This window comes from Aptenodytes patagonicus, chromosome 5 (genome assembly GCF_965638725.1).
Source record: "Aptenodytes patagonicus chromosome 5, bAptPat1.pri.cur, whole genome shotgun sequence".
NCBI classification, from domain to species: Eukaryota; Metazoa; Chordata; class Aves; order Sphenisciformes; family Spheniscidae; genus Aptenodytes; species Aptenodytes patagonicus.
The window spans coordinates 45272810-45289570 of NC_134953.1; the positions used below are offsets into that span (position 1 = coordinate 45272810).

A 16761-nucleotide genomic window follows, 5' to 3' on the forward strand; every position below is an offset into this window, starting at 1 on the left:
CAGCTGGTAAGTGAGCCTACCAGGGGAGGTGCCTCGCTCGACCTGCTGTTTACTAACAGAGAAGGACTGGTGGGAGATGTGGTGGTCAGAGGCCGTCTTGGGCTTAGTGACCATGAAATGGTGGAATTCTCGATTCTTGGTGAAGCAAGGAGGGGGGCCAGCAAAACCGCAACCATGGACTTCCGGAGGGCGGACTTTGGCCTGTTCAGGACGCTGGTGGAGAGGGTCCCTTGGGAGACAGTCCTGAAGGGCAAAGGGGTCCAGGAAGGCTGGACGTTCTTCAAGAAGGAAGGCTTAAAGGCGCAGGAGCAGGCTGTCCCTGTACGCTGTAAGAAGAACGGGCGGGGAAGACGACCAGCCTGGCTGAACGGGGAGCTCTCGCTGGGACTCAGGAAAAAAAGGAGAGTTTACCACTTGTGGAAGAAGGGGCAGGCGACTCAAGAAGAGTACAGGGATCTCGTTAGGTCATGCAGAGAGGAAATGAGAAAGGCAAAAGCCCAGCTAGAACGCAATCTGGCCGCTGTCGTTAGGGACAACAAAAAAAGCTTTTACAAATATATTAATGACAAGAAGAGAGCCAAGGAGAATCTCCATCCTTTATTGGATGAGGGGGGGAACATTGTCACCAAGGATGAGGAAAAGGCTGAGGTACTTAATGCCTTCTTTGCCTCAGCCTTTAACAGGCAGACCAGTTATCCTCAGGGTACTCGGCCCCCCTGAGCTGGAAGACAGGGACGGCGAGCAGGATGAACCCCCCATAATCCAAGAGGAAGCAGTCAACAACCTGCTACGCCACCTGGATGCTCACAAGTCTATGGGGCCAGATGGGATCCACCCGAGAGTGCTGAGGGAGCTGGCGGAGGAGCTCGCCAAGCTGCTCTCCATCATTTATCAGCAGTCCTGGTTAACGGGGGAGGTCCCGGATGACTGGAGGCTTGCCAATGTGATGCCCATCTACAAGAAGGGCTGGAAGGAGGATCCGGGGAACTACAGGCCTGTCAGCCTGACCTCGGTGCCAGGGAAGATTACGGAGCGGTTCATCTTGAGGGTGCTCACAAGGCATGTGCGGGACAACCAGGGAATCAGGCCCAGCCAGCATGGATTCATGAGAGGCAGGTCCTGCTTGACCAACCTGATCTCCTTCTATGAGCAGGTGACCCGCCTAGTGGATGAGGGAAAGGCTGTGGATGTGGTCCACCTGGACTTCAGTAAGGCCTTTGACACCGTCTCCCACAGCATTCTCCTAGAGAAGCTGGCGGCTCACGGCTTAGACAGGTGTACTCTGCGCTGGGTGAAAAACTGGCTGGACGGCTGGGCCCAGAGAGTTGTGGTGAATGGAGTTCAATCCAGTTGGCGGCCGGTCACGAGTGGTGTTCCCCAGGGCTCAGTTTTGAGGCTGGTCTTGTTCACTATCTTTATCGATGATCTGGATGAGGGGATTGAGTGCTCCCTCAGTAAGTTTGCAGACGACACCAGGTTGGGTGGGAGTGTTGATCTGCTTGAGGGTAGGAAGGCTCTGCAGAGGGACCTGGACAGGCTGGATCGATGGGCCCAGACCAACTGTATGAGGTTCAACAAGGCCAAGTGCCGGGTCCTGCACTTCGGCCACAACAACCCCATGCAACGCTACAGGCTTGGGGAAGAGTGGCTGGAAAGCTGCCCAGCAGAAAAGGACCTGGGGGTGCTGGTTGACAGCCAGCTGAACATGAGCCGGGAGTGTGCCCAGGCGGCCAAAAAGGCCAATGGCATCCTGGCCTGTATCAGAAATAGTGTGGCCAGCAGGAGTAGGGAAGTGATCGTGCCCCTGCACTCGGCAGTGGTGAGGCCGCACCTTGAATACTGTGTTCAGTTTTGGGCCCCTCACTACAAGAAGGACGTCGAGGTGCTGGAGCGTGTCCAGAGAAGGGCAACGAGGCTGGTGAGGGGTCTGGAGAACAAGTCTTATGAGGAGCGGCTGAGGGAACTGGGGTTGTTTAGCCTGGAGAAAAGGAGGCTGAGGGGAGACCTCATCGCTCTCTACAACTACCTGCAAGGAGGTTGTAGCGAGGTGGGTGTCGGTCTCTTCTCCCAAGTAACTAGCGATAGGACGAGAGGAAATGGCCTCAAGTTGCGGCAGGGGAGGTTTAGATTGGACGTGAGGAAAAATGTCTTTACTGAAAGAGTGGTGAAACATTGGAACAGGCTGCCCAGGGAAGTGGTGGAGTCCCCATCCCTGGAGGTATTTAAAAGACGAGTAGATGAGGCACTTAGGGACATGGTTTAGTGGGTGATGGTGTTGGGCCGACAGTTGGACTCGATGATCTTAGAGGTCTTTTCCAACCTCAATGATTCTATGATTCTATGATTCTATAAGCTTTATATAACTTCATAATTTTTTTACAATTATACTTTAATATCATCTGTAAAAGTTCATCTAAAATTCCACTGATTTAGTGGATTATCTGTGGTCCAAGATGAGTTCTGCACTTATCTAACACTACAAACACTGTACACGCATACATAGATACATAACAGATGAGTGGCTTCAAGAAGTACGCATGAGTTGGTTTGGTTGGTTGTGGGTTTTTTTTTTTGTTTAGTTGTTTTTTTTTTGTGTGTGTGTGGCATCTTTCTTCCTCCTGTACATGAAAACTTTTATTTTTCCTAACACCTCTAATTCCTTTCATTCTGCTTTTGACACCATTAATTAATTTGACTGGTATTTCCTTTGTCCCTGCTGCACTATGGATCATTATTTAGTAAAAGCTCTCAAAGCTTGTCTCTGATTTGAACCTCTTTAAATAAATAGCTGGTACTACAAAGCAGTTTGATTTGTACTTCAATATAGCACAATGGTCATTATGATTATAGCTGCGTCGAAAATTGTGGGTATGTTATCTTAAAATGTTTTTTCTATAACCATTCTTTGGTGTGTGTGTCAGAAACGTTTCATACTAGAAAAACTTTGCTATGAGAATTAAAAGGGTGCAACATTAGCATAATTAAAGCTACAAATCTTTGTAAATAAATTCATAACAGGCTAACTAGAAATATCCTCTGAAATATTAAATATTTAAATGTCAAAATATTGCTTAGTCTGGAATATCATGTAACTCATGGCAGTTTTGTTCTATGAGGTGCGACAGGTTTATATCATATAATATAGGGGCTTAATTCCTCTACTTCTCATAATACAAAGACTACCTGGAATTTAAAAGTGACATACATTATTGGTTTTAAAATACAGAGTATCAGCCTTAAGAAGGTGGGGAGGGGCAACAGCTGTAGAATGGTGGCACAAGGGTTGGAGGATCTGCAAAGATTCTTCTTAAATGTGATTAACAGGGGAGAACAAGGTATTTTACTTCCATAAATCAATATAGATTCAGTTTAGATTGTTATTAATCCCAGCAACATAATCCCAGAATCAACCTCCTGGTTCATCCAGTCCCTTTCTTGTAGTATAGTCACCATACCATAGAGAAGTCTCACACCGAGCTAGATTTCTTTAGTTGCCCCATCCACTTCTATGCTGGAAGCAATTTTAGCATATGGAAACAACATTTCCATAAAAATTGTATAGCTAATTAATATCCTTTCTGTATATGCTAACAGGGGATTTTTAGCAAAGGCATCCCTCTAGGCAGAGGCTTTTCTTTCCTTTATATACATTTAGAAAAGTATGATATTCCTTTTCTACTTCATAATATGCTTACCTTGTTTTTACCATGGTCCACATAGCTAGCTCAGACCTTTAGATCAGCTTTAAAGTATCTGGCTAGGGTAGAGCCAGCTGTGAAATTGTAAGATGTGAACTCAGAACAGTGACACTGCTCCTGTTTATCATCTTTTTGAGTAGGATTTGCAGCTGTCATTGAGAGTCTCACTGACATACCTGTAACATGAGCCATAGTAAAATAATTTCAGGCATGTTTATCTGAGCAGTGGTTGTAGTACTGCTTTAATTTTGTGAGGCTAAATAAAGTAAAAACATTCATTCTTCTAATCACTCACTGGCCTTCTGGTGACTGTACAGTCAGTAGTTTTACCCTGATTTCCAGAAGAAAAGTGCATTCACATAAAGACCATTATCAAATTTAGTAGCAATTAATGTTCGTTAAGAATCACAGCACAGAAACAAAGTACTTGGAGTCTTATTTGTCCTTCCCAAGAGGTGATCCCACAAAATCAAGAGTAGGACATTTTAGAGATGCCTGTAAGTGCATTTGGTGTTGATGTTTCTGTCTTACAGATTTATACTGGACTCAGCCTCCAAAGGAGGGAAAAATAGGTAATGGGTATTTTACTGCCTATACACTGCTTGTTAGATTGTCTTCATTTTTTTGCTTCACATCTGCCTCACTGAGTACTCATCATCTGCTACTGAGCCATCTGATATACAACAGATGTTAAGCACTTAGTGAGGCAGAGAAGGAGGTAAAAGTGTCGTATCATGATTAAATATTTGCTACAGCTATTATATAGGGTGACCATACTGCTTTGTTCTTACATTTAATGTTACAGTGTATTGAACAAGAGTAAGCATGTTTTGGATTAAACTTGCAACTACTATTGTTCAAATAAATTAATTTTTTAAAAGTTATTTCATAGCAAAAAATTTGCAAACTATTTTAAATACACTTTAGAATTAAGAATTGGAGAGCATTTCATAAAGAGGTAATGAATTGCAACTTCACATAGAATTATTTCACCTACCAAAACACTTAAGATTTATATTTCTCATTAAGATAATTCTCATCAGAAACCTGAGTGATGTTGACTGATACATTAACGTCTATAGGATTATCCTATTTTTTATCATGCTTGTGTAAATGTGGGATTATATGGCAGGCTTTCTTTACCCTGTAAGTATTCTAGCTGAAAGCATGGTAGCCAACTGCTTAGTGCATCCTATGCAACAGAAGGTTCACCCACAAAAGAGTCTTGTCATCCAGCAGCAGCAGCCTGATCTTCTTGTAGTATAGTTGGAAAAGCGTTGAATGTAAGAAGGTGGAGCTGGAGCTGTTAGTAAACCATAATTGGTTAACAATCTGTTTCCCAGTAAATTTTAAGAATTGAGAAAATTTGTGGAATATTGTCACACACAACTAAGTATATTCATATTGATGTATATGATCAAACAAATTAAATAGGGATGGAGGGACATGTTCATCCACACAAGAGACATGGTTCACATGACTAGAAACTCTTTGCAGTCAAAAGTGGGACTGAAACCTCAGAATAGTGGAGAGCCAGTTTAGGGGTCTTAACTAAAGGGTAGGAGTATGTGATTTGAATGTGTTATCTGGCTCAGTGTTCTACTTTGCGTAAGTCAGAGCAGAGGCTTGATGGTCTATTTTCTATAAAGACAACAGGTATTCAACTAACAGGACAATCAATAATATTTATATCTTCATAGAAATGCCATCCTGGACTTAGCACTTCTTTTGTAACTTTGTGCTGCTTTTGAAAGGTTGATTTCAATGACTCAATATTAATAAAAAAAAGAAGTCTTAAAAAATTCTAAAGAATTTCCAGGGAGCTCTAATTCATTATATAATTTGATAAGAAGTATCCTATACTTATCAAGTATTTTATTTCATTAAGTATTACTTTATTTCTAAGGTAAATTTGTGATTTCAAGTCTGTGATTCACCAAAATTAACTTTTGATTATAGCTTATCACATAATTTTGCATGATGGTGAAGGCACAGATGTTTTAGACATCCCATTTTGATTTGAAGCTTATAGAAATAACTAGGAAGATTCTTGCTGCTTTCATTAGGTTTCGAAGTCATAAGTTCTATATTTCAATGTTTGGAAAACTAACACATCAGGCCATTAAATATAATTCTCCAAATCAAATAATAATATTTGCAGTGTCATTAAAAGAATAATTGGAAAGCTCTTTCAACCCTGCCTCTAGAAAATAATTGTCTTAATTTATTTATTAACTTCTATAAACAAGAAGCAACTGCTCAAGATAAACAAACAGCCTTTGTCACTAGTCCCCCATTAACACAATGAGAATATAAATGGTTAAGTAAAACTGATTAAAGGTAAAAGAACACTGGGAATGTGTACAGAACAATTGTTGTGGTTTAACCTCAGTCGACAACTGAGCACCACACAGCCGCTTGCTCACTCCCCCCCACCCCCGGTGGGATGGAGGAGAGAATCGGAAGACTGAAAGTGAGAAAACTCGTGGGTTGAGATAAAAACAGTTTAATAATTGGAATAAAATAAAATACTACTACTACTACTACTAAAAGAATTTACAAAGCAAGTGATGCACAACACAATTGCTTACCACCTGCTGACCGATGCCAAGCCAGTCCCTGAGCAGCGGCCCCCCTGGCTAGCTTTCCCCCAGTTTATATACTGAGCATGACGTTACATGGTATGGAATATGCCTTTGGCCAGTTTGGGTCAGCTGTCCTGGCTGTGCCCCCTCCCAGCTTCTTGTGCACCTCCAGCCTTCTCAGTCGGTAGAGCATGGGAAGCTGAAGAGTCCTTGACTAGTGTAAGCACTACTTAGCAACAACTGAAACATTGGTATGTTAGCAACATTATTCTCATACTAAATCCAAAACACAGCACTGTACCAGCTCCTAGGAAGAAAATTAACTCTATCCCTGCCGAAACCAGGAGAACAATGTGGTGAGGAATGAAGTACCAAGAATTTATTACATCTGAAGAAAATAAAAGTATATTAAATTTTGAGCAAAACCTCTTATTAACTTTAAGCTGGACTTGAGAAGCTTAAAGTCAGAGATTCAGATTCTGTCTGTATCAAACAGTTTTTCTTAGTGACTTCTGTAGACCTCACATACCAACCCAACTTTGAAAAAAAATAGTGGGAAAATACAATGAAGTCCTATGACAGAGTTAATAAGCATTTTTCTTTCTGGCATCAGACTAAAGAGTGGATCTTGAATATGTCAAATGGTGAATAATGAAAAAAAGGAATTAGGAGTGGTATACTCAAATTTGCATAGAGTACATAAACAACCAAGCACTAGTTCAGCCAACTAACTTAGAAAATTAAAGAATAATTAGACCTAATATAGTAGAAAAAAGGAAATCTAATGGATGTCAACAAGCAATAACTGACATTGGCTGAATCTTATGTAAAGAAAATAATCACCTGGAAGAAAAGCAAGATTTTGTTTTTCTCACACTAAGCGCACTGAGCTTCAAAAAATGTTCCCACACTCTGCCATTGTCTGGAGACAATGGCAAAATTATCTAAGATAAAAAAGAAAACTGGATCCCTTTAAAATTCAAAAAGAAATTTAACCAATGTTTTGATTTTCCTTGAACAGTTTTTCATTTTAATGATGTTTTCAGAACTACATGGCATAATATAGGAGTAATTACTGAATTGGAATGTCATTCATTTGTTTGAAGTTTCCTGTCAACCTGTGGCTGAGGTCCTTGTGAAGGATATTATACAGCTCAGCTGTCTTGATTGTTCTACGTTGGTCTTGTATAAAGAGCTCAGGAAAAGTAGCAAAATCTTGGATGGCTTATACATTATCCAGGAAGAGAGGTTCTTTTTCTCCCTAGGTATTAGAGATCCACCCTACTCAGTGCAATAGGCACTGAGGGAGGGCAGCACCTTAAAATATGACGCTGTAGAAGTACATAAAAATCTCTAAAGCAGTATAGTTATGTACTGATTTTAATACTTCTAATAATATTGTTTGTAACTCTCTCAAAAATTCCACCTATAAATAAAATGAAAACAGAATCATAGAATCATAGAATAATTTAGTTTGTAATGGACCTTTGTAAGTCATCTGCCCAAACCAGGATCACCTTCAAAGTCTAGTCAGAGCCTTGGACCATCAAGTTTTTAACATCTCCAGTGATGGAGATTCCAGATCTCACTCATCAACTTCTTATAGTGTTTGGCCAACCTCACTATGAAGAAGTTTTCCTTTTCTCTAATCAAAATTGCTTTGCTATTTGCGCATTGTTTCTTGTCCTTTTACTGTGCACCTTGGAGAAATGTCTAGGCCCATCTTCTTTACATCCTTCCATAAGTTATTTGGAGACAGCATTTAGATCCTCCTTTAGTCTTATGTTCCTCAGCCTAAGAAAATGCAGTTCCTTCAGGCTCTCCTCATATGTTATGTGCTCCAGCCCTCTGAACACCTTGGTGGCTCTTCACTGGACTTGCTCCAGCCTGTTGATAACTCTCTTGTACAGATGATTTAAATCCAGACACAATGTCCCAGATGCCATTTTGCAAGTATCAAACATGGGGGAATATTTGCTGCCCTTGACCTGTTGTCTGTACTAACGCACTTTGTCTTCTTTGCCACAAGACAATAGTCCTAGCTCACATTCTGCTAGGATCTCAGGTGCTTTCCCGTAAAGCTGTTTTCTAGGTGGTATACCCAGCCTGAACTGTTGCATAGGGTTTTTCTGGTTGCAGGTGTAGGACTTTGCATTTCTCTGCTTTAGAACAGATCTTGCCTGATAACAACAAGGCAAAGAAGACACTAAATACATTAATCATTTCTGTTGCCAGGTCTCCTTTCTCCTTCAGCAGCAGGCCTCTGTTTTCCTTGGTTTGACTCTTGCCGAAAACTTACATGTAGAAGTCCTTTTTGTTATCATTCACATTGCTCACTCATTTCAAAACAGGCTGAGTTTTGAAATGTCATGCAATTTAATCACTGTATGTCCAGGCCATGTTTCTGTAGTCTTCCCAAGTAGCCTATCCCAACTTTCAACTTAGGTAAACTTCTTGGTATTTGAGCTCAGACAGGAGTTCCCTGTGCATCCAAGTCAGCCTCCTGCTGTGCCTGCTCAACTTCTTGCACATCCAAATGGACTGCTGTGCAATATGGACATCATTCTTGAAGACCAACCACATCACCTGGGCTGTTTTACATTTTAGGGCAGCCTCACCTGGTACCCAACCTACTAATTCCCTCAACAAGATAAAGGCTGCTCTCCTGAAGACCAGGATAACTATTCTGTTACTTGCTTCCCTCACTTCCTTCAGGATTTTTGACTTGACCATCCTGCAGTCAGTGCAGCCAAGGCTGCCATCAGCTTTCACATCCTCAACCAGTTCTTCCCTATCTATGAGTAGCAGCTCCAGCAGAGCATCTCCCCTATCAGTTCCTTCGACACCTGCATAAAAAATGTATCCTCAATGCATTTCAATACTCTCCCAGATTGTTCGTGTCCTGTCATGTTACCCCACCACCACTACCTCTGTTGGGATTGTTGATGAAGTCCCCCATGAAGGTCAGGACCTGTGGTCATGTTGCTTCCTCTGGTTGGTTAAGGAAGGCTTCATCCACTTCCTTTTCTTGATCTTCTGGTCTGTAGCAGATTCTGACCATAGTCTCCCTATTGTTGGCCTCTTCTCTGATTCCAGCCCTTAAGATCCTGAGAAGTTCATTGCTCATTCAATAGCAAAGTTTTAGTTCAAAATACTCCTTTGTGCGGAGTGCAGCTATCCCCCTACTCACCTGTTCTCACTAAAGAGTCTCTATTCATCCATCACAAGCACCCCAGGCTAATCCCACCGCATCTCTGTGATCCCAGTGAAGTCATAGCATTGTAACTGTGTCCACATCTTCTGCCTGTTTCCCACACTGTTTGCATCTGTGTCTAGGCACTTGAGATGTGTCCCTAGTAGTACCACTTTCTGGTGGGAGTGTTTTTCCCCAGATGCTTTTTTCCCTAGTCCCCATTTTGACTCCAGCCCCAAGCTAACATTGCTTGAAGCCCTTCTTACAAGGTCAACAAGTTTGTTGCTTAAGATGTCACCCATTATTTTCTGTTAGATCCCATCTCTCCCTAGGTGCCATCCATCCTCAAAGAGGATCCAGTGGCTGTAAAAGCCTAAGCCCTGCCTATCTGACTGCACCAGCTGTTCAGCCAGGTGTTGACCTGTGGGAGGCATCTGCTTTTAACCAAGCCTTTCTCCTTGACTGCAGGGTTCAGAATTTTAAATGATCTTTTATTTCTAGGAGAAAAAGAAAGCTTTCAGAATGACATTCCGGTGTGAATTTATCTAATTAAGGATGAGTGGCTTAAGTAATGTGGGTGTTGCTGACATTTTATGTACTTTCACTTAATTTACTTAATTTACTTGAGTGAAAGCAATAAATTTACAAAGAATAACAGTATTCCTTAATGACAACTTTAAAAAAAAGCAATTGAGTAAGGCGGTTGGTTTTATTTTTTAAAAAAGAGTTTATGTTTGTAAACTGATCAAAGACAAACAAGTATAACTTCTTGAAATCTCTCTGTTTAAAAGCAGGTAAAAAAAATCAAACTAAGATAAAAAGTATTACAATGTTATTGTTTTGAACTTTATTTGGAATAAGGAGAAAACCTCCTTCCCACTAAAGTTCTTGATCTCTTTGCAACTGCTAATGATCAAAGATATAGTTGTTTTAATAAGCTCAATACTAAGTTATAAACTGATAACTAAGTTTTAGAAAGGAAACTTACTTAACTGCACAGTTAGGTAATTTCATGCAGACTTTTAGACTGTTTCTTCTATCCCTTAACAAAAGAAGAAGGAAGGTAGGCTCATTAAAAATAAAAAGAATAAAAAAATAACATTAAAGGTTGTGCTTCTTATAATAATGGAAACAGTAGATTGGATCATTAATAAAGAAAAAAATGTTTTAAAGACCGTGTGGCTGGAGAAGTGAGTAACCCAAACCAAATCAACCCTTGCCAGTAAATTAATTTTCCTGGTTTAAATAGGCTTATTCCAACAATAGAAAATTCTCCTTTTCCAACAGTGCCATATTCCTCACCAGGTCTGTCTCTTTCCATCACCTCCACGGACCGAGAGAATTCCTTCCCTGCTTTCCCAGCTCCCTTCTCTTCATCAATCTGCAGTAATGCCACAGTCTCCCTTTCTTTCTTTGCCTGGCATACCCTGCATTCCAGATACTTGTCCCATCTAACCATGCTCAGGTGTATCCACAGGAGGAGTAATCCCCTTCTTTTCCCAGAAACTCCTCTATATGAAAAAATTAATGTGCAGAACATTCTTTGACTTATTTCAATGCCAAATAATAAGCAGAATAATAAGCAGTAATATAATATAATATAATATAATATAATATAATATAATATAACCCCCCCTGCTGTAATCCTATCCACTAGATCTAAGAGGAAGAAAGGGTAGATGAAACATAACAAGGATCAACTTAAAGCTGCAAATTAACTCACATTATGTGGTGGGTTAACCTAGGCTGGCTGCCAGATGTCCACCCACCCAGCCACTCTCTCGCTCACCCTCTTCAACAGGAGGGGAGGAGGAAAGAAGATAAAAAAACTTGTGGGTTGAGATAAGAACAGCTGGCTGGAACCAGCTTGAACTGTCTGGAACCAGCTGTGTCCAGTACGGGGCAGCCCCTGGCCTCTTCTCACAGAAGGCACTCCTGTGCCTGCCCCCCCGCTGTCAAAACCTTGCCAGTGACACCCAATACACTTCAATAAAGCAATGTTCAAAAATTCACTCACTAAAATCTATCAGAAAGCATGTAAAATTAGGTTCCAGTAATTCATAGCTGGTGTGTAGTTTAAAGTTAACTGTGCCTGAGCTCCAAGCCAGGATAAATGCTTAGCCTCCAAGCCATACAGAAATTTCTTGTCCATACTAGCACAATGCCAAATCCAAGCTACTAATCTCTGCTGAAAAACTAATATAGTCATGTGGCTCTGTTTGGCTTTGGAGCTCAGGCACAGTTAGCTTTCTTCTAGAATATATCATGCAAACATATCCTTAGATGCTACAAACTATGTAGCAAGGTTGATGTTTTGTGTGAGTGAGCCAAGCAGATTTAGTCTTTATGGTTGACACTCTGTGATACATGGAAAATCTTTACAGTAAGTCCTCAAATGTTTATCCTATACTGAGCTGAATTCAAAACCACAATTGTAAGCTCAGAGTTGGTCTATACAAAATGAGGTTTTCTGGAAGTGTACTCCTAATATATAACAAAACTTTTCAAAGGCATGGACTTCTGTTTGCAAGAGAGGCAGAAGAGGATGCTAAAATTCACATTTACAAACTGGATCAATATCAGCTGTCCAATGCGCTTAACCTTGATACAGTAGTCATGTGCTACCAACTGGTAGTAACAGTACAAGCAGAAAACTTGGAGATAAAAAAGCAAATGACATATTCTTGAAATCTGCCCAGTTATCTGCCCAAGGTAACAAATGAAAATAAGGTAATGACTTTATGAAGGCTATTGTGAAGCAAATAACATAACCCAAAGATCTAAAAGAAAGTAAAAAAGCCAGACTTATATCCAGAAGCTTTTGGAACTCAGTTTCAGTTCTCAAATAAGCACAGAAAGCCATAAGGAGTTAGGAAAAAGCTGTAATGAGAGACCTTTGAAAGGTTAGTTTCACTCCTTTGGACAAGGATCTTCTCTGTTTTGATTGCTGTGATGCATCATAGGGCTAATAGCAGTAAGATAGACCATGTGAGACATAGCCCGGCTGCAAAGTTCATCCCATAATGGGAAACAGGGCCATAACACACCCGAACTGCAGTTCCTGTGAGCTGCCAGGGCAAGCTCCGTAGGTACAGATTACTGTCAAAATAACCTAGACAAAGTAACGGGAACTTCCCATTCCACCTGGGAGAGCAATAGCTTTAATGTTCTACTCAGTTTCGGAGTAACTTTTATATTGTGATATTGACCTTGCTTGTAGAATGGTCATTACGATTTTTAATCAGGAAATGAAGGAATAAACTTGCCAAAATATTTTTGCTTAATGCTGACTTTCCAATAAGCACAAAGAAGAATGGTGTTAAGGCATTCATGTCATGGTTGTTATTATATTTACTTATACGTCTAGAAAATACTAATAGACTATATGTATATTAAAAAAACCAACCCAAAACAACCAAGGTTCCCACCTCCAACCAAAAAAAGAGAAAGGAAAAAAAAAATATTAAACAAAGTCACCAGAGTATACAATGATGTAATTTTACTCATCTTTATTTTCATGTTTCTAAAGAATCAGACTTTAGATGCCACAGATAATTAGTTTTAGCATTTATTTTATAGTCAGAAAAAAAAAAATAAGATTTCTGAACTATTCAATGCTTGAGACAAATTCAGATGTGACTTAAAAAGTAAGTCAGCAGTAAATGAGGCTTTTGCATTTTCTCTTTGAAACAATGCAAAAAAGGGAAGAAACCATACAACCATTGTAATTCATGTGGCAACAGTAGATCTGACTCTGCAGCAGCCAAAACAACTTCTTTAAACTGTGCATTGCTAGGATTAATAAGAACTGAAAAATACAGACAAAAAAAGAAGATAATTTTTCTCTTGACTATTTCCATGTAACCCCATTGTTCCCATTGTCTTTCTTCTAATGACTTTGCCTCATCAGCCTAAACTGTTGGTTTCAGTATCTGTTTTCCCAGTGTGATGTAGGACATCAACTGTTGCTTCTAGTGAAACCAAAATGAGATGACAAGAAGAACATTAAAGTGATCTTCTAATTTCATCTCCAAAGATGAAAAGTAAACACAGCATGCTCATGCATGGCTTCCTGTAGGGATATTGTTGTGCTGGAATTCATCTGAAGAATTAAGACTGAATCTATTTTAGTGGGGTGCAGGGTCCTATTTGCTATTCCAGGAAAGAATTTTGGCTCACTGTCTGTAAATCAAAGCAGCCCCAGTCAGTAACAAGAAAGCTTACAAGCTTACATAAATCTTCATAATGGAATAGAAAGATGGGACAGTTATACACACTTAGATACATACAAAGCACCTCCTTGATCAAATAGTATGAGGAAAAATAATCTCAACAGCATAGGATTTCAAGATGTTAATCTGAAGACAATTACAGAAAAATGGCTCTTTGTCAGGCTTCCTTGACAGAGATACAGAGAGAGCAAATACATGAACTAAATGTTCCTGTTGTGCCTGTAAGCTTATAAGGAAACTTTTCTTTGGTGATTTTGCATTGTTAAAAGGCAATTTATACATGTATTTATCTGACAGCAGATGCTGTCATCTGACTTTAGTGCCTTAATCTGCTACTAAAAACAGCTTTATTTTTCTCTTTCCGATAAAAAATAACAAGGTTGTATTTATTGTGTGCAGGTCTCCCTTTGTGTTAAAATAAGTTATTTTAACATTGCAGATCTTCAAACTATTGGCTCAACCGCATCCAGTCCTTTCTCTACTGCAATGAAAATGGCCTTCTGGGAAGCTTTTCTGAAGATACTCACACATGCACCTGCCCTAATGACCAGGTTGCCTGCCATGGGTTCCTTCCCTGCACAGTTGGAGATGGTTCTGCGTGCTTGAGCTGTGCTCTTGACAATCGCACCCGCTGTGGGAGCTGCAACGCCGGCTACATGCTGAGCCAAGGGCTTTGCAAGCCTGAAGTGGCAGAATCAACAGAGCACTACATTGGGTTTGAGACTGACCTTCAGGACCTGGAAATGAAGTATTTATTGCAGAAGACAGACCGGAGAATTGAGGTCCATGCCATTTTCATCAGCAATGACATGCGCCTCAACAGCTGGTTTGATCCTTCTTGGCGCAAGCGGATGCTCCTTACTCTTAAGAGTAACAAGTACAAGTCTAGCCTGGTCCATATGATACTGGGCCTCTCTCTTCAAATTTGCCTAACTAAAAACAGCACCTTAGAGCCCGTTCTTGCTGTGTATGTCAATCCTTTTGGGGGCAGCCACTCTGAGAGCTGGTTTATGCCTGTGAATGAAAATAATTTCCCAGACTGGGAGCGGACTAAACTGGACTTACCCCTTCAGTGTTTTAACTGGACGCTGACTCTGGGCAACAAGTGGAAGACATTTTTTGAAACTGTACACATCTATTTGAGGAGTCGAATAAAGTCAAACGGTCCAAATGGCAATGAGAGCATCTACTATGAACCCCTGGAATTTATTGATCCCTCAAGAAATCTGGGTTACATGAAAATCAATAACATCCAAGTGTTTGGCTACAGCATGCACTTCGACCCAGAAGCAATTCGAGACTTGATTTTGCAGCTGGACTACCCCTATACTCAGGGATCACAGGACTCAGCACTTTTACAGTTGTTAGAGATACGAGATCGTGTAAATAAACTCTCTCCACCTGGTCAACGTCGTCTAGACCTCTTCTCTTGCTTGCTCCGTCATAGACTCAAACTGTCTACCAGTGAAGTGGTGAGGATTCAGTCTGCTTTGCAGGCCTTTAATGCCAAATTGCCAAACACAGTGGATTATGACACAACCAAATTATGTAGTTAACCATAAATGTGAAGCACAACACAAAACCTTGAAGGAGTTTTTACAGTGCTTTTGTGGAACAGTTTATGTTTGGAAGAGTAAATTTAAATTGTCTTTTCAATATCTGTCTTATATCAGTCAATACTGTTGGATGGCAATTTACACACATGAACTTGCTGACAATGAATATATTATACCTGCAGTTTTGGTTTATGAATGAAATAAATACTGACACCAGTCTAGAAGACATTCTACTTTTTACAATAAATTTCATTTGTAATTTTATATGTTCCGTGGCAATGCTTTTGTGCATTACATCCTCTAGGGGGAACATAGAAGGATACCAATAAAATTTTGTAGCTGAACAGTTATTAAAAAGAAATGCTGTGGGATTCTTTTTTCTTACACAAAAGTAGTAACCTTGATACACTTTTGTGTGTGTCGAACACAGAAGGCATAGGTAAAGAGAAGATAGTGATGCAAGATTTTAACAGAAACTGGAGAAAAGTCAAAGCCATAGAATATTTTATTCTTATGATGTGGATCTAAATGTTCATACTGAGCTGAAGTGACAACTGTAGTGATGCTTTACTTGCTACACCTGAGACTTTCTTAAGGCATGTCTTTTTCAAGGTGCTTAACATGACTTACACACCCCCAGAGTGGTAATATTGAGTGTTTTAGGATGGACAGGAGATTAGTATTGTGAGATGCACAGTAATGAAAGGTTGCATTAGCTCAATAGGAGACAGGTGAGAGGCTGTCTTTGCAACTGATATTACTCATGTTACAAAAGAAACAGCCTTTTCCAGCCAAAGCACTTTTTGAAAGTCTCCATAATCCTTTGCTTTGCATATTTATAGAAAGAATTAAGCACATGTATACATTACCTCCTCCCAAATACACACACTATAGTATTCATCTAGAATTATCTGTTTTGAACTATTTATCTAAATACCATCCATGCTGATCAGATTCAAATTCTTTTAAAAAATTTCCCTGGCAATGCAACGGTTTAGTATGTGGATATTTTTTCATTGGTACAGATAATATCCTTTTCATGCAAGATTTTTCAGTTTTTAAAAAATATACCCTTTTACAGATACATGACAGCTATTGAAATCTAGTTTATAAAGCTGAAATTGTAAATAAATATGTCATCATCAATTAATGAAATTAATTAAATGTGCATGACTGTGGATCAGAATTAGGTTTTTTGGTGTTTTACACATTCCAGCAGAAAAAATACATCTAAAACAGAAGAACTTGGGACTCTCAAGAAGGTTTTGCTACCTCTTGCAAGAGAATAGTACAAATGGTTGGGCTGTCAGAAGTCCTTGTTAGTAAATACAAGGTAAAATGAAGGAAATTGATACACAATCTTTTAGGAGCACCTCCCTATGTTAAGTCTGAATCTGTGTCATTGATGTAAAAGTCAACTTGTTTTTTAAAATGGGAAGGAGTTTCATACAAAACTACCATTTTATGTGCAAGCACAGAAAGAAAAAAAAAACATTT

The 16761-nt window shown here is 39.9% G+C and overlaps 1 protein-coding gene across 4 annotated transcripts in view; it reads left to right on the plus strand.

Moving 5' to 3' along the window:
* BRINP3 (BMP/retinoic acid inducible neural specific 3) overlaps nucleotides 1-15931 on the plus strand; it is a 237929-nt gene extending 221998 nt beyond the window's left edge. For all 4 annotated transcript variants that reach the window (XM_076339543.1, XM_076339542.1, XM_076339544.1 and 1 more), the window contains one exon: nucleotides 14148-15931. In XM_076339543.1, the coding sequence (XP_076195658.1) occupies nucleotides 14148-15264 (1117 nt within the window). In that variant the 3' untranslated portion in view covers nucleotides 15265-15931. The remainder of the gene's footprint in view (nucleotides 1-14147) is intronic.
* The last annotated feature ends 830 nt before the right edge of the window (nucleotides 15932-16761 follow it).